Raw genomic sequence first — 27277 nt, forward strand, 5'->3', positions numbered from 1 at the left:
GAAAACCTCCCTGGTCGTTGCGGTTGAATCTGTGTTTGAAATTGACTGCACGACTGAGGGACCTTACAGATAATTAATTGTATATGATGAGAGATGAGGTAGTCTTTCAAAAATTATGTTAAACTATCATTTCACACAGAGTGAGTCCATGCAACTTATTATGTGACTTAAGTACATTTTTACACCTGAACTTATTTAGGTTTGCCAAAAACAAAGGAGTTGAAAACTTATTGACACAAGAGACTTCTGCTTTTCATTTTAAATTAATTTGAAAACAAATTGAAAAACATAATTACACTGACATTATGAGATGATGCGACAGAGATGGTCGCCTCGCTTCGAGTTCTATGCAGCATTTTGTTTTTTTATGTATTATTTCTTACATTGTTACCCCAGGAAATCTTAAGTCGTATTACATACTGCCAGGAAGAACTATTGGATACAAGAGCAATGTCAACTTACCAACTTTACAACCAGGAATATGACTTTCCCGAAGTGGATACTCTGTTTGGACCACCACCCATGACAATGGAGCTAATTCCAGTAAGCAGACCAAAACAACGATGCCGCAGAAGGGGCAGACGAAGCGGCCACTCGGCCAGGCTCCGTAGATGTGCACATCGCACACCGCTCCCGAGTATACTACTAGCCAACATCCAGCTCTTGACAACAAGGTAGATGAAAATCGAGCAAGGGTTGTCTTCCAGAGAGACATCTGAGATTTAAACATTTTCAGTTTTACGGAAACATGGCTCTCTCGGAATATGTTGTCGGAATCGGTTCAGCCACCGGGCTTCTCCATGCATCTCGCTGACAGAGATAAACACCTCGCTGCGAAAAGGAAGGGCGGGTATGTATGCTTTATGATTAACGAGTCATGGTGTAATCATAACAACATACAGGAACTCAAGTCCTTCTGCTCACCCTATCTAGAATTCCTTACAATCAAGTGCCGGCCATTTTACCTACCAAGAGAATTCTCATCAGTTATAGTCACAGCTGTGTACATTCCCCCTCAAGCAGACACCAAGACGGCCATCAAGGAACTTCACTGGACTATATGCCAACTGGAAATCATACATATCCTGAGGCTGCATTTATTGTTTATTGTGGGGATTTTAACTTGGCAAATTTGAGAATAAGTCTACCTAAATTCTTCCAGCATATTGATTGTGCTATGCGCATGCGCAATACCGTCGACCACTCCTACTCTAACTTCCGCAATGCATACAAAGCCCTCCTCCGCCCTCCCTTCGGCAAATCCGACCCCGACGCCATCTTGCTCCTTCCGTCTTATAGGCAGAAACTCACAGGATGTACCAATGACGAGAGCCATTCAACGCTGGTCCAACCAATCGGAAGCCACGGTTCAAGAATGTTTTGATCATGCGGAGTGGAATGTGTTCCGGTCAGCCAAAGAGAACAACATCGACCTATACGCTGAATCGGTGAGTGCGTTTATAAAGAAGTGCATTGAAGATGTTGTACCCACTGTGACTATTAAAACCTACCCTAACCAGAAACCACAGATGGATGTCTGAATATAAACAGTGTAGCTATTCCCTCCGCAAGGTAATCAATCAAGCGAAATGCCAGTACAGGGACAAGGTGGAGTCGCAATTCAATGGCTCAGACACGAGACGTATGTGGCAGGGTCTACAGGAAATCACAGACTACAAAAAGAAATCCAGCCACGTCACGTACCCGACGTCACGCTTCCAGACAAACTAAACACCTTCTTTGCCTGCTATGAGGATAATACAATGCCGTCGTAGCCCACTAACAAGGACTGCCCCCCCTCCCCCTCCATGGCTGACGTGAGTAAAACATTTAAACGTGTTAACCCTCGCAAGGCTGCTGGCCCAGATGGCATCCCTAGCCGCATCCTCAAAGCATGCGCAGACCAGCTGGCTGGTGTGTTGACAAACATATTCAATCGCTCTCTATCCCAGTCTGTTGTCCCCACATGCTTCAAGATGGCTACCATTGTTCCTGTACCCAAGAAGGCAAAGATAACTGAACTAAATGACTACCGCCCTGTGGAACTCACTTCTGCAACATGAAGTGCTTTGAGAGACAAGTCAAGGATCATATCACCTCCACCTTACCGGCCACCCTAGACCCACTTCAGTTTGCATACCGCCCCAACAGGTCCACAGACGACGCAATCGCCATCACACTGCCCTATCCCATCTGGGCAAAAATAATACCTATGTAAGAATGCTGTTCATTGACTACAGCTCAGCATTCAACACCATAGTACCCTCCAAGCTCATCATCAAGCTGGAGGCCCTGGGTCTCAACCGCAACCTTTGCAATTGGGTCCTGGATGTTGACGGGCCGTCCCCAGGTGGTGAAGGAAGGAAACAACATCTCCATTTCACTGACCCTCAACACTGGGGCCCCACAAGGGTGCGTGCTCAGCCCTCTCCTGTACTCCCTGTTCACCCACGACTGCGTGGCCATGCACGCTTCCAACTCAATCATCAAGTTTGCAGACGACACCACAGTAGTGGGCTTGATTACCAACAATGACAATGAGACAGCCTACAAGGAGGTGAGGGCACTAAGATTGTGGTGTCAGGAAAACAACCTCTCACTCAACATCAACAAAACAAAGGAGATGATCGTGGACTTCAGAAAACAGCAGAGGGAGCACCCCCCTATCCACATTGAAGGGACAGCAGTGGAGAAGGTGGAATGTTTTAAGTTCCTCTGCGTACACATCACAGACAAACTGAAATGGTCCACTCACACAGACAGTGTGGTGAAGGCGCAACAGCGCCTCTTCAACCTCAGGAGGCTAAAGAAATTTGGCTTGTCACCCAAAACCCTGACAAACTTTCACAGATGAAGGTGAAATAAATAAAAAAAGATGCACAATCGAGAGCATCTGGTTGGGCTGTATCACAGCCTGGTAAGGCAACTGCACCACCCTCAACTGCAAGGCTCTCCAGAGGGTGGTGTGGTCTGCACAACGCATCACCGGTGGCAAACTACTTGCCCTCCATGACACCTACAGCACCCGATGTCACAGGAAGGCCAAAAAGATCAACAAGGACATCAACCACCCGAGCCGCTGCCTGTTCACACCGCTATCATCCAGAAGGCGAGGTCAGTACAGGTGCATCAAAGCTGGGACCGAGAGACTGAAAACAGCTTCTATCTCAAGGCCATCAGACTGCTAAACAGCAATCACTAACTCAGAGAGGCTGCTGCCTACATTGAGACCCAAATCACTGGCCACATCACAAGTCACTTTATACAATGTACTCTAAATAATGCCACTTTAATAATGTTTACATATCTTATATCACATGTTTATACCGTATTTTATACCATTTACTGCACCTTGCCTATGCTGCTCGGCCATCCATATACTTACATGTACATATTCTCATTCAGCCCTTTAGATTTGTGTGCATTAGGTAGTTGGGGAATTGTTAGATTACTTGTTAGATATTACTGCCCTGTCAGAACAAGAAGCACAAGCATTTTGCTACACTCGCATTAACATCTGCTAACCATGTGAATGTGACAAATAAAACTTGATTTGATTTGATTGTGTGTATGCTAGTGACACACAATCTCAATTTAATCCATTTTAAATTCAGGCTGTAGCACACCAAAAGTGGAAAAAGTGAAGGGGTGTGAACATTTTCTGAAGGCACTGTATGTCTCTACATTTTTTAAATCATTAGTTAAGTCAGTCATCACAAAGAATCAGTTGTCATATATGACCAAGCAGAGGAACAATAGTAGACACATGAGAGAGAGCATGTACACATGCTAGGTGAAGGTGGGGACAAGAGAAAGAGACAAAAGGAGTGAGAGATACAGGAGGAGTGAAAGAGAGAGTGATAGGTTGATTGGAGGGATTCCCCCATGGTGTGTGACTACCTCTGCGCAGGACAAAACAGGTCAAAAGAATAAAGGAGAGAGGCTGTTGTAAGGATGAGAGAGCTGCAGTGAAGGAGAGGGGAAGAGAAGAAAAGAGAGATGAGTGGACGGGTCGGTCACCACTTGTGCCTCTTCATGTTTGGTTATAATAAAACTACTGTAAAGCAATCTATCTACAGCATAGGAGATAGAGACAAACATTGAAAACTAGTATTTGTCTCAATGGTTACTTCTGGCCATACCTTTTGAAACCCGGTCATAATAGGCATACAGAAACCCAATGGATTCACATCAAATGTATCCATTACTCTATTAAAACATTAGGTACTTTCTCATTCTCATCAAAGTCTGAAGTGAGAGATAAGGCCCAGATTCAGTAAACGTTTGCACCAGTGCAAAGGTTGCACGTTATTATATGAGAATAACATACATTTCCGTTTCACCTTCAAATCATGATTTCACATTTATGCTTTAGACCCTCCAGAAAAATATCTGCTGCAAATGCTTGCACATGAAAAAATGCTTAGCTAGACTAGAACTCTGTCATCATTTTCTTGAAATACTAAATAGGCCTGGGTAGTTACCTCTTTCTTATATCGTAGCTGGTTGTAAATGGGCGGCTTTTGAGAGGTCTCAATCTTGACCTCTTGCGTTGACGTCCTATATGAGGGGTTACTGTAGGTCAGGTTGCTCACCCCGGGGTCAGCAAACTTGGACTTTTTGTGTCTGAGGATAGAAAGATGGGAAAACACATTGTACACACAGTCCACTGGATAAAACTGTCCATGGGGTGGCAATCTAGGTTAGCTCCCACAACAGACAAATGTCACAGGTCTAATGTAGCTTCCTCTCTGTGTGTTCTTTATCTGCACTGACATGAAACGATAAGTTACATGACAGTAACACTGGCCAAATCTATTGGTGCTAAATTTGTTTGCACCTAATCACTTATTTCAGATCTGGGCAGATAAAGGGATGGAGAATAGACATATATAATAGACATATATATATACACTACCGTTCAAAAGTTTGGAGTCACTTAGAAATGTCCTTGTTTTTGAAAGAAAAGCACATTTTTTGGGCCATTAAAATAACATCAAATTGATCAGAAATACAGTGAAGACATTGTTAATGTTGTAAATGACTATTGTTTCTGGAAACGGCGTATTTTTAATGGAATATCTACATAGGCGTACAGAGGCCCATTATCAGCAACCCTCACTCCTGTGTTCCAATCACGTTGTGTTAGTCAAGTTTATCATTTTAAAAGGCTAATTGATCATTAGAAAACCCTTTTGCAATTATGTTAGCACAGCTGAAAACTGTTGTGCTAATTAAAGAAGCAATAAAACTGGACTTTAGACTAGTTGAGTATCTTGAGCATAAGCATTTTTGGGTTCAATTACAGGCTCAAAATGGCCAGAAACAAAGACCTTTCTTCTGAAACTCATCAGTCTATTCTTGTTCTGAGAAATGAAGGCTATTCCATGCGAGAAATTGCCAAGAAACTTAAGATCTCTTACAATGATGTGTACTACTCCCTTCACAGAACAGTGCAAACTGGCTCTAACCAGAATAGAAAGAGGAGTGGGAGGCCCCAGTGCACAACTGAGCAAGAGGACAAGTACACTAGAGTGTCTAGTTTGAGAAACAGACGCCTCAAGTCCTCAACTGGCAGCTTCATTAAATAGTACCTGCAAAACACCAGTCTCAAAGTCAACAGTGAAGAGGTGACTCCGGGATGCTGGCCTTCAAGGCAGAGTTGCAAAGAAAAAGCCATATCTCAGACTGGCCAATAAAAAGAAAAGATTAAGATGGGCAAAAGAACACAGGCACTGGACAAAGGAACTCTGCCTAGAAGGCCAGCATCCCGGAGTCGCCTCTTCACTGTTGACTTTGAGACTGGTGTTTGGCGGGTACTATTTAATGAAGCTGCCTATTGAGGACTTGTGAGGCGTCTGTTTCTCTCCCACAAATGCTGATGATCCAGATACTCAACTAGTCTAAAGAAGGCCAGTTTTATTGCTTCTTTAAATCAGAACAACAGTTTTCAGCTGTGCTAACATAATTACAAAAGGGTTTTCTAATGATCAATTAGCCTTTTAAAATAATAAAGTTGGATTAGCTAATGCAACGTGCCATTGGAACACAGGAGTGATGGTTGCTGATAATGGGCCTCTGTACGCCTATGTAGATATTCCATAAAAAAATCACATTTCCAGCTACAATATTAATTTACAACATTAACAATGTCTACACTGTATTTCTGATCAATTTTATTAGATTTTAATGGACAAAAAAATTTGCTTTTCTTAAAAAAAACAAGGACATTTCTAAGTGATCCCAAACTTTTGAACAGTAGTGTACATATTCTTTTTATTACTAGCATTAACTTTGTTGATGACTTCTTAATTGAGGAACATTTTACTTACTAGGACTAATGTGGTTGTCTCACCTAGCTACTTTAACCTGTTAGGGCTAGGGGGCAGTATTTGCACAGCTGGATAAAAAAAATGTACCCGATTTAATCTGGTTACTAATCCTACCCAGTAACTAGAATATGCATATACTTATTATATATGGATAGAAAACACCCTAAAGTTTCTAAAACTGGTTGAATGGTGTCTGTGAGTATAACAGAACTCATTTGGCAGGCAAAACCCTGAGACATTTTCTGACAGGAAGTGGATACCTGATGTGTTGTATTACCTTTAAACCTATCCCATTGAAAAACACAGGGGCTGAGGAATATTTTGGCACTTCCTATTGCTTCCACTAGATGTCACCAGCCTTTACAAAGTGTTTTGAGTCTTCTGGAGGGAGATCTGACCGAACAAGAGCCATGGAACGATGATGGCCCATTAGACACCTGGCGCGCGAGTTCATGTTGGGTACCCTCGTTCCAATACGTTATAAAAGAGTATGCATTCGTCCACCTTGAATATTATTCATGTTCTGGTTAAAAAAGGCCCTAATGATTTATGCTATACAACGTTTTACATGTTTGAACGAACGTAAATATATTTTTTCCCCTCGTTCATGACGAGAAGTCCGGCTGGCTTAGATCATGTGCTAACAAGACGGAGATTTTTGGACATAAATGATGAGCTTTTTTGAACAAAACTACATTCGTTATGGACCTGTGATACCTGGAAGTGACATCTGATGAAGAGAATCAAAGGTAATGGATTATTTACATAGTATTTTCGATTTTAGATCTCCCCAACATGACGTCTAGTCTGTATCGCAACGCGTATTTTTCTGGGCGCAGAGCTCAGATTATTGCAAAGTGTGATTTCCCAGTAAGGTTATTTTTTAATCTGGCAAGTTGATTGCGTTCAAGAGATGTAAATCTATAATTCTTTAAATGACAATATAATATTTTACCAATGTTTTCTAATTTTAATTATTTAATTTGTGGTGTTGACTTGACTGCCGGTTATTGGAGGGAAACGATTTCCTCAACATCAATGCCATAGTAAAACGCTGTTTTTGGATATAAATATGAACTTGATAGAACTAAAAATGCATGCATTGTCTAACATAATGTCCTAGGAGTGTCATCTGATGGAGATTGTAAAAGGTTAGTGCATCATTTTAGCTGGTTTTATGGTTTTGGTGAACCTGTCTTTGAATTGACAAAACATTACACACAACTCTTGTAAATGTACTGTCCTAACATACTCAAAATTTATGCTTTCGCCGTAAAACCTTTTTGAAATCGTAAAACGTGGTTAGATTAAGGAGATGTTTATCTTTCAAAGGGTGTAAAATAGTTGTATGTTTGAAAAATTTGAATTTTGACATTTATTTGGATTCAAATTTGCCGCTCTTGAAATGCACCTGCTGTTGATGGAGTGCACCACGGGGGGGACGCTAGCGTCCCACCTAGCCCATAGAGGTTAAGATGAATGTACTAACAATAAATTGCTCTAGATTAGAGCGTCGGATAAATTACTAAAATGTAAATGTCAAATGAGTATTTAGAGAGGACTTGGTCTTACCTGTAAATAATGAAGGCAGTGATGATTATCAGGATGGCCAGAATGGTCAATGCTCCTCCAATCACATAGCTGATATGAAGCCCCTCCCCTGTGAAAGAAGCGTTGCAGATGAACAAATCAAATTGTATTTGTCACATGCGCCGAATACAACAGGTGTAGACCTTACAGTGAAATGCTTACTTTACAAGCCCTTAAACCAACAATGCAATTTTAAGAAAATATCAACAAAAAAAGAGAAGAATAACAAACAATTGAAGTGCAGCAGTAAATAACAATAGTTGGGCTATATACACAGGGTACCGGTACAGAGTCAATGTGCAGGGGCACCATGGTCAAGGTAATTGAGGTAATATGTACATGTAGGTAGAGTTATTAAAGTGACTGTGTATAGATAATAACAGACAGTAGCAGCAGCATAGAAGGGGGGAAGCTATGCAAATAGTCTGGGTAGCCATTTGATTAGCTGTTCAGGAGTCTTATGGCTTGAGGGTAGAAGCTGTTGAGAAGCCTCTTGGACCTAGACTTGGTGCTCCAGTACCGCTTGCCGTGCGGTAGCAGAGAGAACAGTCTATGACTAGGGTGGCTGGAGTCTGACAATTTTTAGGGACTTCCTCTAACACCGCCTGGTATAGAGTTCCTGGATGGCAGGAAGCTTGGCCCCAGTGATGTACTGGGCCATACGCACTAGCCTCTGTAGTGCCTTGCGGTCGGAGGCCGAGGCAGTGATACAATCCGTCAGGACGCACTCGATGGTGCAGCTTTAAAACCATTTGAGGATCTGAGGACCCATGGCAAAAATGTTCAGTCTCCTGAGGGGGAATAGGTTTTGTCATGCCGTCTTCGTGACTGTCTTGGTGTGTTTGGACCATGTTAGTTTGTTGGTGATGTGGACACCAAGGTACTTAAAGCTCTCAACCTGCTCCACTAGAGACACGCCGATGAGAATGGGGACGTGCTCCGTCCTCCTTTTCCTGTAGTCCACGATCATCTCCTTTGTCTTGATCACGTCGAGGGAGAGGTTGTTGTCGGTGATCAGGCCTACCACTGTTGTGTCATCAGAAAACTTAATGATGGTGTTGGAGTCGTGCCTGGCCGTGCAGTCATGAGTGAACAGGGAGTACAGGAGAGGACGAGGCACGCACCCCTGAGGGGCCCCCATGTTGTGGATCAGCGTGGCAGATGTGTTGTTACTTACCCTTACCACTTGGGGTAGGCCCGTCAGGAAGTTCAGGATCCAGTTGCAGAGGGAGGTGTCTCGTCCCAGGGTCCTTATCTTAGTAATGAGCTTTGAAGGCACGATGGTGTTGAACGCTGAGCTGTAGTAAATGAATAGCATTCTCACATAGGTGTTCCTTTTGTCCAGGTGGAAAAGGGCAGTGTGGAGTGTAATGGAGATTGCATCATCTGTGGATCTGTTGGTGCAGTATGCAAATTGGAGTGAGTCTAGGGTTTCTGGGATAATGGTATTGATGTGAACCATGAACAGCCTTTCAAAGCAATTTCATTGCTACAGACGTGAGTGCTACGGGTTGGTAGTCATTTAGGCAGATTACCTTAGTGTTCTCATGCACAGGGACTATGGTGGTCTGCTTGAAACACGTTGGTATTACAGACTCAGACATGGAGAGGTTGAAAATGTCAGTGAAGACACTTGCCAGTTGGTCAACGCCTGCTCGAAGGACACATTCTAGTAATCCTTCTGGCCAAGCGGCCTTGTGAATGTTGACCTGTTTAAAGGTCTTACTCACATCGGCTGCGGAGAGCGTGATCAAACAGTCGCCCAGAACAGCTTATGCTCTCATGCATGTTTCAGTGTCACTTGCCTCAAAGCGAGCATAGAAGTTATTTAGCTCGTCTGGTAGGCTTGTGTCACTGGGCAGCTCTCAGCTGTGCTTCCCTTTGTAGTCTGTAATAGTTTGCAAGCCCTGCCACATCTGACGAGCGTCGGAGCCGGTGTAGTAGGATTTGATCTTAGTCCTGTATTGATGCTTTGCCTGTTTGATGGTTCGTCGGAGGGCATAGCGGGATTTCTTATAAGCTTCTGGGTTACAGTCCCTCACCTTGAAAGCGGCAGCTCTAGCCTTTAGCTCAGTGCAAATGCTGCCTGTAATCGATGGCTTCTGGTTGGGGTATGTACGTACAATCACTGTGGGGACCACGTCCTCAATGCACTTATTGATGAAGCCAATGACTGTTGTGGTGTACTCCTCAACGGCATCGGAAGAATCCCAGAACATATTCCAGTCTGTGCTAGCAAAACAGTCCTGTAGTTTAGCATCTACTTCATCTGACCACTTCTTTATTGACCGAGTCACTGGTGCTTCGTGCTGTAATTTTTGCTTGTTAGCAGGAATCCGGAATAGAGTTATGGTCAGAGTTGCCAAATGGAGGGTGAGGGAGAGCTTTGTACGCGTCTCTGTTTGTAGAGTAAAGGTGGTCTAGAATTGTTTTTCTTCTGGTTGCACATTTAACATGTTGATAAAAATGAGGTAAAACTGATTTAAGATTCCCTGCTTTAAAGTCCCCGGCCACTAGGAGCGCCACCTCTGTATGAGCGTTTTCCTGTTTGATTATGGAGGAATACAGCTCATTGAGTGCGGATTTAGTGCCAGCCTCGGTCTGTGGTGGTATGTAGACATCTATGAAAAATACATATGAAAACTCTCTAGGTAGATAGTGTGGTCTACAGCTTATGAGATACTCTACCTTAGGCGAGCAAAACCTTAAGACTTTCTTAGATATCGTGCACCAGCTATTGTTTACAAATATGCATAGGCCCCCGCCCTGTGTCTTACCAGAGGCTGCTGTTCTGTCCTGCCGATAGAGTGTATAATCCGCCAGTTGTATGTTCTTAATGTCGTCATTCAGCCACGACTCGGTGAAACATAAGATATTACAGTTTTTAATGTCCTGTCGGTAGGATATACGTGCTTTCAGTTTGTCCCATTTATTCTCCAGCGATTGAACGTTAGTTAGCAGGATGGAAGGCAAGGGCAGATTAGCCATTCGTCGCGTGATCCTCACAAGGCACCCTGATCTCTTTCCGCAAAACCTCTGTTTCCTTTTCCAGCAAATCAAGGGGATCTAGGCCTGGTCGGGTGTCTGTAGAACATATCCCACCCGTCCGACTCAATGAACTCTTCGTCCAATTTGAGGTGAGTAATCTGATGTCCAGAAGCTATTTTCGGTCATAAGAGACAGTAGCAGCAACATTATGTACAAAACAAGTTACGAACAATGCGAAAAAACAAACAAAATATCATGGTTGGTTAACCTGTTATGGCTAGGGGGCAGTATTTTCACGGACGGATAAAAAACGTACCCGATTTAATCTGATTAATACTCCTGCCCAGAAACTAGAATATGCATATAATTATTAGCTTTGGATAGAAATCACTCCAAAGTTTCTAAAACTGTTTGAATGGTGTCTGTGAGTATAACAGAACTCATTTGGCAGGCCAAAACCTGAGAAGATCCTGTACAGGAAGTACCCTGTCTGACCATTTCTTGGCCTTGTTGATTATCTCTATCTATTACAGGGGATCTCTGCTCTTACGTGACACTTTCTACGGCTCACATGGTCTCTCAGAAGGCGGCAAAATGCTGAATCGTGGCTTTGCAGGCTCTGGCTGAAACAAAGTAGCGCGTTTGGATAGTGGCTGGTTACAGTACTGTGAGACTCAGGCTCGTGCCCGCGTCGACCGAAAGCTTTGTTTTCTTTCCTCTGTTTAGCTAAACGGAGATTCCCGGTCGGAATATTATCGCTTTTTTACGAGAAAAATGGCATAAAAATTGATTTTAAACAGTGGTTGACATGCTTCGAAGTACGGTAATGGAATATTTAGAAATCTTTTGTCACGAGTTGCGCCATGCTCGCGACCCTGATTTACCATTTCGGATAGTGTCTTGGAACGCACAAACAAAACGCCGCAATTTGGATATAACGATGGATTATTTTGGACCAAACCAACATTTGTTATTGAAGTAGCAGTCCTGGGAGTGCATTCTGACGAAGACAACAAAGGTAATGAAACTTTTGTAATAGTAAATCGGAGTTTGATCAGGGCTAAACTTGGTCGGTGTCTAAATGGCTAGCCGTGATGGCTGGGCTATCTACTGAGAATATTGCAAAATGTGCTTTCACTGAAAAGCTATTTTAAAATCGGACATATCGAGTGCATAGAGGAGTTCTGTATCTATAATTCTTAAAATAATTGTTATGCTTTTTGTGAACGTTTATCGTGAGTAATTTAGTAAATTCACCGGATGTTTGCGGGGGGGGTATGCTAGTTCTGAACGTCACATGCTAATGTAAAAAAGCTGGTTTTTGATATAAATATGAAGTTGATTGAACAAAACATGCATGCATTGTATAACATAATGTCCTAGGGTTGTCATCTGATGAAGATCATCAAAGGTTAGTGCTGCATTTAGCTGTGGTTTTGTTTTTTGTGACATTATATGCTAGCTTGAAAAATGGGTGTCTGATTATTTCTAGCTGGGTACTCTGCTGACATAATCTAATGTTTTGCTTTCGTTGTAAAGCCTTTTTGAAATCGGACAGTGTGGTTAGATTAACGAGAGTCTTGTCTTTAAAATGCTGTAAAATAGTCATATGTTTGAAAAATGGAAGTTTTCGGATTTTAGAGGAATTTGTATTTCGCGCCACGCCCATCATTGGATATTGGAGCAGGTGTTCCGCTAGCGGAACGTCTAGATGTAAGAGGTTAAGAGCCGATAAAAACGGCAGCCCTCCCCTCCGGCGCCATTTTCCCCCCAACATCAACCAATGAGTGGATTACACCGCCATGACATCTAAACAATTAGATATAGCCTATAAAATCAACACTGTCATCTGAAAGTGAATCATTTATTATGATGATAGTAATGATGATGCAAAGTGTGATGAAGATGCTACTGAGGGTAATAATCATGATAATGATGATGATGAAGCTGACTGATCTTTATCTTACCGTGAGGAGCCGTCACCACGTTGCTCTCAACGCAGCCCTCCACACTCAGGCTCTTGTCTGTGCAGCTACGAAACGGGATGTAAAAAAACAAAAACATTTACCATCAAACTGAGCCTATACTTTCTCACAAACTGAAGATATAAAAGTAAAGCATAGTGATACAAGGTATTTAGTCAATATTCATATCAGACAGCACTCATTATGTATCAATAGGATCCCTTCAAGTCATGGCCAATGAGGTAAAATATCAGGCCTGTAGTTGACAGACTTAATCAGTGGGGGTCCTTGCTGAGGCGTGTCTGTGGGGGCTTTGGGGATCTTGTTAGGGGCTGGGGTGCTGGTGGTCTCTCTGTCTGGTGAGGTTGGCACATAACCTGAGACTAAACAGAGGAACAATGATTAGTGTTTTAAAGATACATAAACAGATCACACACAAAGCTGGAATGTTGCTTATCAAAATAAGTTGTTTCTCACACGCATGCAAGTACATATACACACACACACACAAACTCACTGGTGGAGCAGGGCCTGCTGTCTGGTTCATCAGGGCAGGCACAGACAAAGCTGTTTGTATTAGCGAAGCAGAGATGAGTACATCCTCCATTATTCACTCCACAGTGGTTAGTGCCTGCATTGAAAAGAAAAGTCTTACTTTAACCTGTTAAACTCTTGTGACATTTTCACAATGGCACATATAAAATCAAATAACATTTTATTGGTCACATACACATTTAGCAGATGTTATTGTGGGTGTAGCGCAATGCTCGTGTTCCTAGCTCCAACAGTGCAGTAGTATCTAACAATTCATAACAATACAGAAATCTAAAAGTACAAGAATGGAACTAAGAAATATCAGGACGAGCAATGCTGGAGTGGCATTGACTAAATACAGGAGAATATAATATAGTATATACATATGAGATAAGTAAAGCAGTATGTAAACATTATTAAAGTGACTATTGCTCCATTATTAAAGTGGCCAGTGATTCCATGTCTATGTATATAGGGCAGCAGCCTCTAAGGTGAAGGGTTGAGTAACCGGGTGGTACCCGGCTAGTGATGGCTATTTAACAGTCTGATGGCCTTGAGATAGCTGTTTTCAGTCTCCTGGTCCCAGGTTTAATGCACCTGTACTGACCTCGCGTTCTGGATGGTAACGGGTTGAACAGGCAGTGGCTCGGGTTGCTGATGTCCTTGTTGGCCTTCCTTTGACATCGGGTGCTGTAGGTGTCCTGGAGGGCAGGCAGTGTGCCCCCGGTGATGCGTTGGGCAGACCACACCATCCTCTGGAGAGCCCTGTGGATGTGGGCGGTGCAGTTGCTGTACCAGGCAGTGATACAGCCCGACAGGATAATCTCAATTGTGTATCTGTAAAAGTTTGAGGGTCTTAGGGGCCAAGCCGAATTTCTTCAGCCTCCTGAAGTTGAAGAGGCGCTGTTGCGCCTTCTTCACCACACTCTCTGTTTGGGTGGACCATTTCAGATTGTCTCCACTGTGGTCCCATCGATGTGGATGGGGACATGCTCCCTCTGCTGTTTCCTGAAGTCCATGATCAGCTCTTTTGTTTTGTTGACGTTGAGGGAGAGGATATTTCCCTGGCAACGCTCCACCAGGGCCCTCACCTCCTCCGTGTACACTGTCTCATCATTGTTAGTAATCTGGCCTACTACTGTTGTGTCGTTTGCAAACTTGATGATTGACTTGGAGGCGTGCGTGGCCACGCAGTCATGGGTGAACAAGGAGTACAGGAGGGGGCTGAGCACGCACCCTTGTGGGGCCCCTGTGTTAAGGATCAGCAAAGTGGAGGTGTTGTTTCCTACCTTCACCACCTGGGGGCGACCCATCAGGAAGTCCAGGACCCAGTCACACAGGGCAGGGTTCAGATCCAGGGCCCTGAGCTTAATGATGAGCTTGGAGGTTACTATGGTGTTGAAGGCTGAGCTATAGTCAATGAACAGCATTCTGATGTAGGTATTCCTCTTGTCCAGATGGGATAGGGCAGTGTGATGGTGATTGCCTAGTCTGTGGATCTATTGGGGTGGTAAGCAAATTGAAGTGGGTCTATGATGTCAGGTAAGGTAGAGGTGAGGTGATCCTTAACTAGACTCTCAAAGTACTTCATGATGACAGAAGTGAGTGCTATGGGGCGATAGTAATTTAGTTCAGTTACCTGTGCTTTCTTGGGTACAGGAACAATGGTGAACATCTTGAAGCAAGTGGGGAAAGCAGACTGGGATAGGCTGGGATAGGGAGAGATTGAATATGTCCGTAAATACTCCAGCCAGCTGGTCTGCGCATGCTCTAGGGATGCCGGCAGTCTTGCGAGGGTTAACACTCTTAAATGTCTTACTCAAGTTAGCCACGGAGAACAAGAGCCCACAGTCCTTGGGAGCTGCCTGCGTTGGTGGCACTGTGTTATCCTCAAAGCGGGCGCTCGAGGATGATGTTCAGCTTGTCTGGGAGCAAGACGGTGTCCACGACCTGGCTGGTTTCCCTTTGTAATCCGTGACAGTCTGTCGACCCTGCCACATACGTCTCGTGTCTGAGCTGTTGAATTGCGACTTCACTTTGTCTCTGCACTGACATTTTGCCTGTTTGATTGCCTTACGGAGGGAAAAACTACACCGTTTGAATTCAACCCTATTCCCAGTATTCTTGCCATGGTTAAATGCGGAGGTTCGCGCTTTCAGTTTTACGCAAATGCTGCCTTCATTCCACGGTTTCTGGTTTGTGTAGGTTTTAATAGTCACCGTGGGTGACATCCCCTATACACTTCCTGATTAACTCTGTCACGTGTTTGTGTAAACGTCAATTTTATTCTCAGTGCCTACGTGGAACATTGATCAAAACAATCTTGAAGCATGAATTCCAATTGGTCACACCAGTGTTGAATAGACCTTAGCACGGGTACTTCTTGTTTGAGTTATTTTATATAGGAAGGGAGGAGCAAAATAGAGTCGTGATCTGATTTGCTGAAGGGAGGGTGGGGAGGGCCTTGTAAGCATCTCGAAAAGGCACGTAGCAGTGGTCTAGTGTTTTTCCTAAGCAACTACAGTCTACAGTCAATGTGTTGATAGAACTTTGGTAGCTTTTTCCTCAATTTTATTTTGTTAAAATCCTCAGCTACAATACATGTGGCCTCAGGATACAGTGAGGGAAAAAAGTATTTGATCTCCTGCTGATTTTGTACGTTTGCCCACTGACAAAGAAATTATCAGTCCATAATTTTAATGGTAGGTTTATTTGAACAGTGAGAGACAGAATAACAACAACAATATCCAGAAAAACGCATGTCAAAAATGTTATAAAATGATTTGCATTTTAATGACGGAAATAAGTATTTGACCCCTCTGCAAAACATGACTTAGTACTTGGTGGCAAAACCCTTGTTGGCAATCAGAGGTCAGACGTTTCTTGTAGTTGGCCACCAGGTTTGCATACATCTCAGGAGGGATTTTGTCCCACTCCTCTTTGCAGACCTCGAACCTTCAGCTCCCTCCACAGATGTTCTATGGGATTAAGGTCTGGAGACTGGCTAGGCCACTCCAAGACCTTAATGTGCTTCTTCTTGAGCCACTCCTTTGTTGCCTTGGCCGTGTGTTTTGGGTCATTGTCGTGCTGGAATACCCATCCACGACCCATTTTCAATGCCCTGGCTGAGGGAAGGAGGTTCTCACCCAAGATTTGACGGTACATGGCCCCGTCCATCGTCCCTTTGATACGGTGAAGTTGTCCTGTCTCCTTAGCAGAAAAACACCCCAAAAGCATAATGTTTCCACCTCCATGTTTGACGGTGGGGATGGTGTTCTTGGGGTCATAGGCAGCATTCCTCCTCCTCCAAACATGGCGAGTTGAGTTGATGCCAAAGAGCTCCATTTTGGTCTCATCTGACCACCACACTTTCACCCAGTTGTCCTCTGAATCATTCAGATGTTCATTGGCAAACTTCAGACGGGCATGTATATGTGCTTTCTTGAGCAGGGGGACCTTGCAGGCGCTGCAGGATTTCAGTCCTTCACGGCGTAGTGTGTTACCAATTGTTTTCTTGGTGACTATGGTCCCAGCTGCCTTGAGATCATTGACAAGATCCTCCCGTGTAGTTCTGGGCTGATTCCTCACTGTTCTCATGATCATTGCAACTCCACGAGGTGAGATCTTGCATGGAGCCCCAGGCCGGGGGATATTGACAGTTCTTTTGTGTTTCTTCCATTTGCGAATAATCGCACCAAATGTTGTCACCTTCTCACCAAGCTGCTTGGCAATGGTCTTGTAGCCCATTCCAGCCTTGTGTAGGTCTACAATCTTGTCCTTGACATCCTTGGAGAGCTCTTTGGTCTTGGCCATGGTGGAGAGTTTGGAATCTGATTGATTGATTGCTTCTGTGGACAGGTGTCTTTTATACAGGTAACAAGCTGAGATTAGAAGCACTCCCTTTAAGAGTGTGCTCCTAATCTCAGCTCGTTACCTGTATAAAAGACACCTGGGAGCCAGAAATCTTTCTGATTGAGAGGGGGTCAAATACTTATTTCCCTCATTAAAATGCAAATCATTTTATAACATTTTTGACATGTGTTTTTCTGGATTTTGTTGTTGTTATTCTGTCTCTCACTGTTCAAATAAACCTACCATTAAAATTATAGACTGATCATTTCTTTGTCAGTGGGCAAACGTACAAAATCAGCAGGGGATCAAATACTTTTTCCCTCACTGTATGTGGTTTCCAGTTTGCATAATGTCCAGTGTAGTTCCTTGAGGGCCGTTGTGGTATTGGCTTGAGGGGGAATATACACGGCTGTGACTAACATATTTTATGCTTAATAAAAGACATTAAGATTTTCAACCAATACATGCTTAGTGCTATTAGAAATAGCAACAATGTGACTATTACAGAGCCAGAGCAATGGTGGCGCTACAAACATGCATAAATTCCCCTAGGAACACAGCCATTTGAAAACTGCAGGGTTTGTGCAACGGCTCCATTTTTCAACATACAGAAATAATATACATATGAGAAGCAAACTAACGTTGCTACCTTTCCACTAACGCAATTAGATTTCCTGTCTGATTCCCAGTTCGTTCGCTAAATAGCAGCTGAAGATCATGAGGTCTCCCGGCCACCTGAAACCAGATGCGTCCGGTTGGGCAATGAGCTCAGTGTCAAAACTGTACATATTTTGACACCTGACATCTTAAAATGACCCTAGCGATTGGGGTGTTATTTTTTAAATAACACATAGACAAGCGAGGAAACGTCCAACTTATTTTCCCATTCAATTTGCTCATAGAAAACGAGTCAGATATAGCAATGGTACATACTGGAGGATACATGCAAGGTAATGAATTGAGAAAGAAATGCATTGCATTATGATTACCGGGGTGTACATTTTACATTTCAGTAATTTAGCAATGTTATTATCCAGATTTAACAGACACTCCTATCAAGAGCGACTCACATCTAGTGCATTCATCTTAAGACAGCTATGTGGGGCATGCTTAGGACATTGCCAGCAGTAAGATTTGAGGTTGATTTCCAAAAAGACAATTGCTTTTGAATGGTATGTCATTTTGTATTTTTTTACCGTAATTGACGGGATGGATATCCCTTAAGCTTAACGGCCATTTTATAGCAGGTGTACTCAACAGATGAAGAAGAGCTTGTAGAGATTCACAATACAATGTTGAACACTTTTACTATTGTTGAGTAAAAATGTTTTTTTTACCTCAGCTCTAAACAAGGCATGTATTACATAACACACTGTAAATATCCATCCTTGAATGTGACCAACAGTATAAGGTGAAAGCTTGAAAAATGTAAATAAAAAACATCCCCGAAATGCCTCGCTACCACTCAGTCACTGTGGCGACACTACAATGGGGGTTGAAGGTAGAATCTGGCTCTAATCATCTTGGATCAGATTACCCTCAATTCTAACCTACGCCATAAAAAGATGAACTAATACTTGAACCGGTATCAGTAGTTAGGGGCAACTTACCGCTCGCTCAAGGGTGAAGTTTCCCCTTCGGTACAGGTCTAGGATCAGCTTCCCCTCCCCAATCCTAACCTTAACCGTTAGTCGGGAAAATGCTAAAATGACTCAAGATCAGCATCTAGGGGCAATATCTCCCTGCTCCCTTACCACTCTGCCTCTGTGGCGAGACTATGATGATGTCCATGAGGCCCTCCACGTTGGCCAGCACCGTCTCCTTGCTGCGGCCAGTGTGTTTGTCCACACGCTGAATGGACTTAGTCTGCCAATCCGTCCAGTAGATCCAACGGTCTTGCTGCGAGAGTCGGGAGAAAGGGGTTAGAGGGGAGGACACCGGCTTCAACTGGGGGAATAAGGTAGAGAAAAAGAGAGGAGAGAAAGAAACACAGACGAGGAAGAGAGAGAGGGAGGAAGAAAATGAAGGTCAGAGATGGAGGGAAGTAGAATGGTTCAGTTTTATGGTTCAGTATGAGTGGAGCAGGAGGGAGAGCAAGTGAGGCAGTGAACAAACAATTGAGTGGCAGAGGAGTGAGAGAGCAAGTGAGTGGATGTGGCAGCCAGGGGGAGGGGTCAGGTGGTTGATTGACAGCTGGGGGGGTACCTGTGTGAGGGCAAAGGGGTGGGACACAGGGCTGACGAGGATTTGACGGAGCTTTCCGTTTAGGTCGGAACTCTCAATGCGGTCCAGGTGAGCATCCACCCAGAAGATCCTACACACACACACAGAGGAGTTAAACACACACATTCATAGTACATATACATACTAGGCAAAATACATACTAGGCAAAATACTTTACAGATATGTTAGACAGAGATGAGAGGGATTTAACAGGAACTGACATCAAAGCTATCTATCAAGAGGCCAGAAAACTCCTGTACTGTACTATGATTTACTACACACAGGATTTCCACACCTTCTTAAACATCAAATTCACGGACTTTTCAAGGACTTTCCAGGCCCAATTCCCTCAAATTCAAGGACCCAACATGACATAGTTTGAGACACGGAACAAGGTTAATTACTGTTACAACACTGAGAATTTTTATAATGAGAGCTAGCAGGCTTTACATAAGCTCACAGACAACAATTAAAAAGAGAGAGAGGCTTGAATGTGTGAACACTTCTCAATTGTGCTGTGTTACAGTGATGGCAGACTATGTGGTCTCTTGCCTTCTCTAACACAGCACAGCAAAACAATATGTGTAAGTTGAGCGATAGAGACAGAGACTTATTTAGAAGTTGAAGAGCTAAGTAACTCCTCGTTTATTTCATGAGCACCAGCTTAACAACACAAAACATGTCGCAGAGCAAAAACATGAGCTTTTTCTTTAAGTAAACAAAAATACATGACCATAAATAAAATGTTTTGCAACAATAAAAGATTAGATGAAAATGAATAAATAAATAATAAATAAAACCTTTCCCCCAAAAAAAACATTTCCCAGACCATTGTGTTCTGGGGTTGTTGGCCTTTTTGGTTCATTTGCTTTCTTTTTTTTTATCACTTACTCATCAAGTAGTGTTTTGCTCCTGCTAAAACTGTTAAAACAGTGCCAAACCCTTACTTTTTGCTGCTATACCCCTTCATTTGCTTTTCAGGACATTCACTTTTTCGTTGAGTAGTGTTTCTATTTCAGCTATTTGTGCTTTTTTGTCTTTAGCACCCTTTCTCAGGCTATACGACTTGGAAATAAGAGTGAGGTTTCCGGTGCTCTCCGCTTTGAGTGCAAATTTGTCTGCTGAGGTCTCGGGAGCATTTATGTCATCTGTCTTCTTTTCTTCCCTTTAAGTTCATCTAGAAGGTCTTTTCTCTTTCTGTTTTTTTACTCATTCATTCTTCTCTGTCTGTTCTTCTTGATGTGTCACATACCTCTGCCTTGGCGGCAAAGTGTCCTTGATTTCTGAGCTCTTTGTCCTTTGACAAATACTCGTAAAAATGTGTCCACGCTGTCTTGGACAGGATCAAAGTTCAAACTCTGAGTGTTGGCCTGGACAATGTAATAAATAAAATGTGAGTATTGTCAAATGATATCATCACAATCTTCTTCCTTCACCCGATGACTATTTACAAGGTAGGTCAGGGCCTTCCTCAATTTTGCTGAACACAGCATCTTTCCATTTCCCTTGGATCCAAGAAAGAAAGATGTTAGACCAGAGAGTACTTCAACGGAGATTTCTCAATGAATTTGTTAACAGTTGTGAGCATACACTTCTTGCAAGTGATTTTGAAGTCCATCAATGTTTTCTGTCCAATTTTCTTCCCAGTGGACAAGTCTCTCAAATTCTTTGAGTAACAAAGCCCATGTCGACCTGTGAGGATGTGATTGGACGACTGGCTCACCTCGACATCAAGACGTTTTTTGGGGGTCTTTGCTTCTTTCATGAGGTCTGGCTTAATGAATCTGCTCATCAAGCTCTTAAGCAGCTAGAACAAGTCTACAGAGAGAAATGGCACCATGGGCTTATCGGTCTGGAAGCGTGTGAGGAATGGTGTCACTTCTTTGCTCACTGACAAGATCAAATTAAGTTTTGCTGTCATGAAAGGGTCCTTAACGGCCTCCTGAATCACCTCAAAGGACTTTGCGCCTGGATTTGGACATTCTTCTCTAAAGCCTTCACATATGTTGCCAAATGGGGTAAAATCTTTAAAGCTCTTTCAAGCACGGGTGCATTTACAACCCACCGTGTCTTGCAAAACTTATGTGGCATTGGGGGAACTGATGATCCAATGATGTTAAAGTAGTCCTCCCTGCGGGCTGGAGTACCCTTCAGAAGTTGGTACATAGCATGCAGTACACTGTCGACTTTCCACTCTGTTTCTTCCACTCCCTTCTGAAATGCTCCATGTACAATATGGAGACGGCAACTGCCAATGTTTATAAGGTGTACATTAAAATCTAGGAGGGCCTTCTCAATCTTTGAGTAAAATGACCGATTTACATTTGGTCCATCCAGGAGATCTGAACCATGTTTTCCTTGGTAGATCTTCGATGTTCTTCTTATAGACCGCTTTAAGGTCCAACGCAGTCGCATGTCCCATCAATTTAGAATCATAAACTCTCGTCACAACTTTGTCCTCATCCCATAAACGGACGTGAAAGTCACACTGCTTTGACTGAGTTTTTCTGTTAAGGCTCATCAAAGAGAAGTACATAGACAGTTTTTTAGACAACAAGTGCTTGAAATGAGGAGCCAAGCTATGCACACATAGCTGGACTTTGTTGCCCTGCATGCGAAGGTCTTGGCTATTGCACTGTCTGGGAACATCGCTGAGAACAGCACACCTAAGAGTAAAAAAGAAGAAGATTGAAACCAAACACTTATGTCTGTTTCTAGCCTGTGTGTGAACCTGTGTGTGTCACAGAGAGAGAATTTGAAATATGAAAACAAACATGTTCCTAAAAATAATTTAATTTTACATGTTTATAAACCATGCCACTCACCCCCATCATATTCAGACAGCACAATGTCTCAGCCCACAATGTGTCCTTTTTGGGAACGCCAGTTATGATGGAGGTGGTGACTGTGGAAGTAAATGTAGAAGATTGTCTAGGTGGTGATGTAGATGATGACTTTTCCACATAGTTCAATAGAGTGGGAGCTGTAAGAAAATAAGTGTCTAAGTCTGATGAATGACTAGCTAGCTGGCTAACGTTAGCTAGCATTAGTCATGAAACGTTGTCACTAACAACTCTAGTGAACGTACTTTAACTAAATGTAAATTTTTAGCTAACGGCATTTATTTTAAATGTTCACTGTCCAGCTCTGCTTGCCGCAAGTTGGCTAACGTAACGTTAACAAATTAGCTAACTTTAGCAAGCCAGCACTATTGACAGGTGTGATTCTGTGGGAGAACTGACTGAGACATCTAGATAACGTTAACTAACAACTTAGAAAACGTTAATTTGACTAAATAATTCTGTCTATGTAGTTAATTTACACAACCATGAAGAGACGGAATAATCTAGCTAACTAATTAACGTTAATAACTAAGTATGGTTGTTGTATTCCTTTCTACATGTTACCAGGGGTAGGACCTACCTGCTTTTAACTTGCGGATGGCCGTCCTGTGTGATGCTCCAGCAGCATGGCTCGTCACAGCTGCTTCGCCCATGGCGTGAACTTAAATTGATTTGCTGCAGGCTCTGCATTGGGCCATATGGATGTCCCACTGATCTTTAACAAGCCAGTCTTTGTAAATGTCTTTGGTGAGCCACGAGTCCTGGAATTTACATTTTCCAGGCATAGCTGAAGGTTCGTTTAACGTTACACAGAAGCCAAACTGGCTACACGCGTGCGCGATCGTGCATACATTTATTTTGTCCCCCCACACCAAACGCGATCACGCCACGCAGGTTAAAACATGAAAACAAACTCTGAACCAATTATATTAATTTGGGGACAGGTCGAAAAGCATTAAACATTTATGGCAATTTAGCTAGTTAGCTTGCACTTGCTAGCTAATTTGTCCTATTTAGCTAGCTTGCTGTTGCTAGCTAATTTGTCCTGGGATATAAACATTGAGTTGTTATTTTACCTGAAATGCACAAGGTCCTCTACTCCGCCAATTAATCCACAAATAAATAGTTTCTAGTCATCTCTCTTCCTTCCAGGCTTTATATTGCGATTGGCAACTTTCATAAATTAGGTGCATTACTGCCACTGACCTCGTTTGTCTTTCAGTCACCCATGTGGGTATAACCAATGAGGAGATGGTACTTGGGTACCTGCTTCTATGAACCAATGAGGAGATGGGAGAGGCAGGACTTGCAGCGCGATATGCGTCAGAAATAGAACTGATTTCTATTTTAGCCCTTGGCAACATAGACGCTCGTTGGTGTGTGCGAGCATTGTGGGTGCAATAATTGAATAACATAGATTTCTACATTTATTTTGCAACGCTTGGGCACGCGATGCGAGCAGTGTGGTCAGCCTGTTAGGTTTCTCGCTTGCTTGACGCTGTTTAACCTGGATCATTCAACTTCAATCACTCATGCACGCACGTGACCGTCGCACATTCTCGAGGCAGGTTGCGCGTGAAACAAAGACGAACAGACAGCGGGAGACACATGTAGACAGTTGAACGCAAGCCTATTACTGACGTTAAGTTAAACAAAAAAATCTAAATACCTTAAATTTCTAGTCATGCACTAATTATATCAATTCAAGCACTTTCAATAACCTTGATTTTTTTCTCAAATCCACAAACTTTCAAGGATTTCAAGGACCCGTGGGAACCCTGTACACAAAACAGAAAGTTATGCAGAAAATAATTCGATTTTCTCGACTGAGATCTGCTTTGCATGCTGTTAGTTCCTAATATTTTCAGTCTTTCTTTCCCTGTCTGTCACACTCTCCCTCCCGCTCCCTCTGTAGGTTGACATTTAATGGGTTGAGTCTTGTCCTGGAGGCCGAACTGAGCAATTTCTGCTAGATGGGCCAGCTGCAAAGTCAAATTTGGCTATATTGTAAAAATTATCAATTGAAAGTTAATTTAATTGAAGGGTTAGGCATTAGGGTTAGCAGTGTGGTTAAGGTTAGAGTTAAGGCTAGGCAGATTATATGACTTTGTGGCTGTGCCAGCTAGTGACCACTCTGCAAGGCTGCCTCCAGAACAAGAGTTATTATGAAAAACAATAACCTGCGCTCCCTCGCTCTCTCCCTCCCTACCATTCCCTCTCTCTCCTGTATCTATGTCTGTCATTCCCTCCCTCTATCCCTCCCTTCCACTTCCTCACTCTCCTTTATCTCTGTCTGTCATTCCCTTATTTCCTCCCTCCCTCCCTACCAATCCCTTGCTCTCTCCAATATATCTGTCTGTCATTCCCTTATTCCCTCCCTCCCTACCACTCTCTCTCTCTTCTTTATCGCTGTCTGTCATTCCCTTATTCCCTCCCTCCCTCCCTACCAATCCCTTGCTCTCTCCTATATATCTGTCTGTCATTCCCTTATTCCCTTATTCCCTCCCTACCACTCTCTCTCTTCTTTATCGCTGTCTGTCATTCTCTTATTCCCTCCCTCCTTACCACTCCCTCTCTCTTCTTTATCTCTGTCTGTCATTCCCTTATTCCCTCCCTCTCCACCCCTCCGTCTCTCTCATGTATCTGTCTGTCATTCCCTTATTCCCTCCCTCCATCTCTGTCTGTCAGTCCCCTATTCCCTGCCTGTCTCCATCCCCCTCCCTTCCACTCTCTCGCTCTCTCTTTCTAACCTGCGTGTGTCGTAGTCCAGTGTGAGTCCGTTGGGCCAGCCCAGGTCTGTGTTAATCAGAACTTTACGGTCTGATCCGTCTAGGTGTGCCCGCTCAATCTTAGCAATGTGACCCCAGTCTGTCCAGAACAGGTACCTAGGGAGACCAATGAAACAATGACAACCCAGTTCCCGCACCCCCCCACACACACACACACAAACACACTTACAAACAGCCACAAAACCAATCTCTTCCACTATACCCTTCCACCCTCTTCCCTCAACCTTAACACTTTCCCCCCTCTATCACTCCTCCTCTCCCGCCTCTCACCCTTTGCTGGGAAACACAGCGATGGCCCTGGGTTCATCCAGGCTGTTGTTGACTAGTACTTTGCGGCTGGTCCCGTCCAGTCGGGCCACCTCGATGGTGTTGCGACCTGTGTCCGTCCAGTACATATTCCTGGTCACCCAGTCCACAGCCAGACCATCAGTAGTCTTCAGACCCTGGCTTATCACGGTCTCCATCCCTGTACCATCCAGGTTGACCCGTCTGACCAGGACAGGAGAAGTTAGTCCAACAATGAATGAATCAATCAGCAAATCAATTAATTATATAATTTATTAAATCAAATCCTATTGCTCGAACATATTAATTGCAAAGAGTTAAAACCCTAAATAGTAAGAAAAAGTGACAAGGATGAATTCCATGTGTGGGAATGCATGCATGTGTGTGTGAGTAAGAGTGTATGTATTGTGTGTGTGTGTATACACTGAGTATATAAAACATTAAGAACACCTCTTTACATGATATAGACTGACCAGGTGAATCCAGTTGAAAGCTATGATCCCTTATTGATGTCACTTGTTAAATCGACTTCAATCAGTGTAGATGAAGGTTAAAGAAGGATTTTTAAGCATTGAGACATGGATTGTGTATGTGTGCCATTCAGACGGTGACTGGGCAAGACAAGATTTGAACGGGGTATGGTAGTAGGTGCCAGGCGCACCGGTTTGAGTGTGTCAAGAACTGCAACACTGCTGGGTTTTTCATGCTCAACAGTTTCCCGTGTGTATCAAGAATGGTCCACCACCCAAAGGACATCCAGCCAACGGCAGGCCAGTGGTCGGAAACAGGTCATTGATGACAAAGGAGGCAGACACGAATTGTGCAAAGCAACAGACGGACAGTTAGTCAACTGACAGTCCAGTACAACATTGGTCCCCAAAGACCCATCAAATAATACACAACTTGTTGTACCTTGACACGAATTGGGTATGGCAGCCAAAGACCTTGCAGAGTTCCACTTCTTTCAGATGGACTACAGTTAGTCAACTATCAGTCCAGTACAACATTGGTCCCCAAAGACCCATCAAATAATGCACAACTCGTTGTACCTTGACACGAATTGGGTATGGCAGCCAATGACCTTGCAGAGTTCCACTTCTTTCAGATGGACTACAGTTAGTCAACTATCAGTCCAGTACAACATTGGTCCCCAAAGACCCATCAAATAATGCACAACTCGTTGTACCTTGACACGAATTGGGTATGGCAGCCAATGACCTTGCAGAGTTCCACTTCTTTCAGCAAAAAACAAGAAAGTGCGGTTGTAGTGGGCTAAGGGACAAAAACACTGGAGAGTTGAAAAAACATTGCCTGGTCTGATGAATCCCGGTTCCTGTTATTTCACACTGATGGGAGGACTAGGGTATTTGGAAAACCACATGAGTATATGCCTCCATCATGCTGCTTTTCAACATTCCAGGCTGGAGGTGGTGGTGTGGGGTGTGTTTTCATGGCACACATTGGGTCCCTTGATAAAAGCGGAGCTACGTTTGAATGCCACAGGATATCTGAACATCATTGCCAATCAGGTACATCCCTTCATGGCAGCTGTGTATCCATCTGCAAATAGATGTTTGCCCTTTGCCACAAGGCTAGGATTGTCCAGGAATGGTTCCACAAACATGACAGTGAATTCAGCTTACTGCAGTGGCCTGCCCAGTCACCAGATCTCAATCCAATTGAGCATCCGTGGGATGAGATGTAACAATCTATTTGGTGTAGAGATCCACTACCAGCCAACTTGACACAACTGTGGGAAGCATTAGGCCAGCATCCCTGTGGAATGCATTTGACACCTTGTAGAGTCCATGCCTCAATGAATTGAGGCTGTTCTGAGGGCAAAAGGAGGTGCAACTCAATATTAGGAAGGTGTTCCT

The 27277-nt window shown here is 43.4% G+C and overlaps 1 protein-coding gene across 5 annotated transcripts in view; it reads right to left on the reverse strand.

The window, feature by feature from the left end:
* The window catches only part of LOC106587054 (low-density lipoprotein receptor-related protein 4), a 274954-nt gene that overhangs the window by 17639 nt on the left and 230038 nt on the right, over window positions 1-27277 (reverse strand). For 2 of the 5 annotated variants that reach the window (XM_014174937.3, XM_014174936.3), the window contains exons 29-37: window positions 25386-25604; window positions 25077-25211; window positions 19466-19574; window positions 19015-19207; window positions 13392-13505; window positions 13146-13257; window positions 12878-12942; window positions 7905-7992; window positions 4485-4626 (exon numbers count right to left, since the gene is read on the reverse strand). In XM_014174937.3, coding sequence (XP_014030412.3) covers window positions 4485-4626; window positions 7905-7992; window positions 12878-12942; window positions 13146-13257; window positions 13392-13505; window positions 19015-19207; window positions 19466-19574; window positions 25077-25211; window positions 25386-25604 — 1177 coding nt within the window. Of the gene's footprint in view, window positions 1-3900; window positions 3964-4484; window positions 4627-7904; window positions 7993-12877; window positions 12943-13145; window positions 13258-13391; window positions 13506-19014; window positions 19208-19465; window positions 19575-25076; window positions 25212-25385; window positions 25605-27277 lie in introns of all 5 variants that reach the window. The other 3 variants (XM_014174938.3, XM_014174939.3, XM_014174940.3) reach the window with 2 other exon arrangements.

This window comes from Salmo salar, chromosome 26 (assembly GCF_965601325.2).
Source record: "Salmo salar chromosome 26, fSalSal1, whole genome shotgun sequence".
Taxonomy (NCBI): Eukaryota; Metazoa; Chordata; class Actinopteri; order Salmoniformes; family Salmonidae; genus Salmo; species Salmo salar.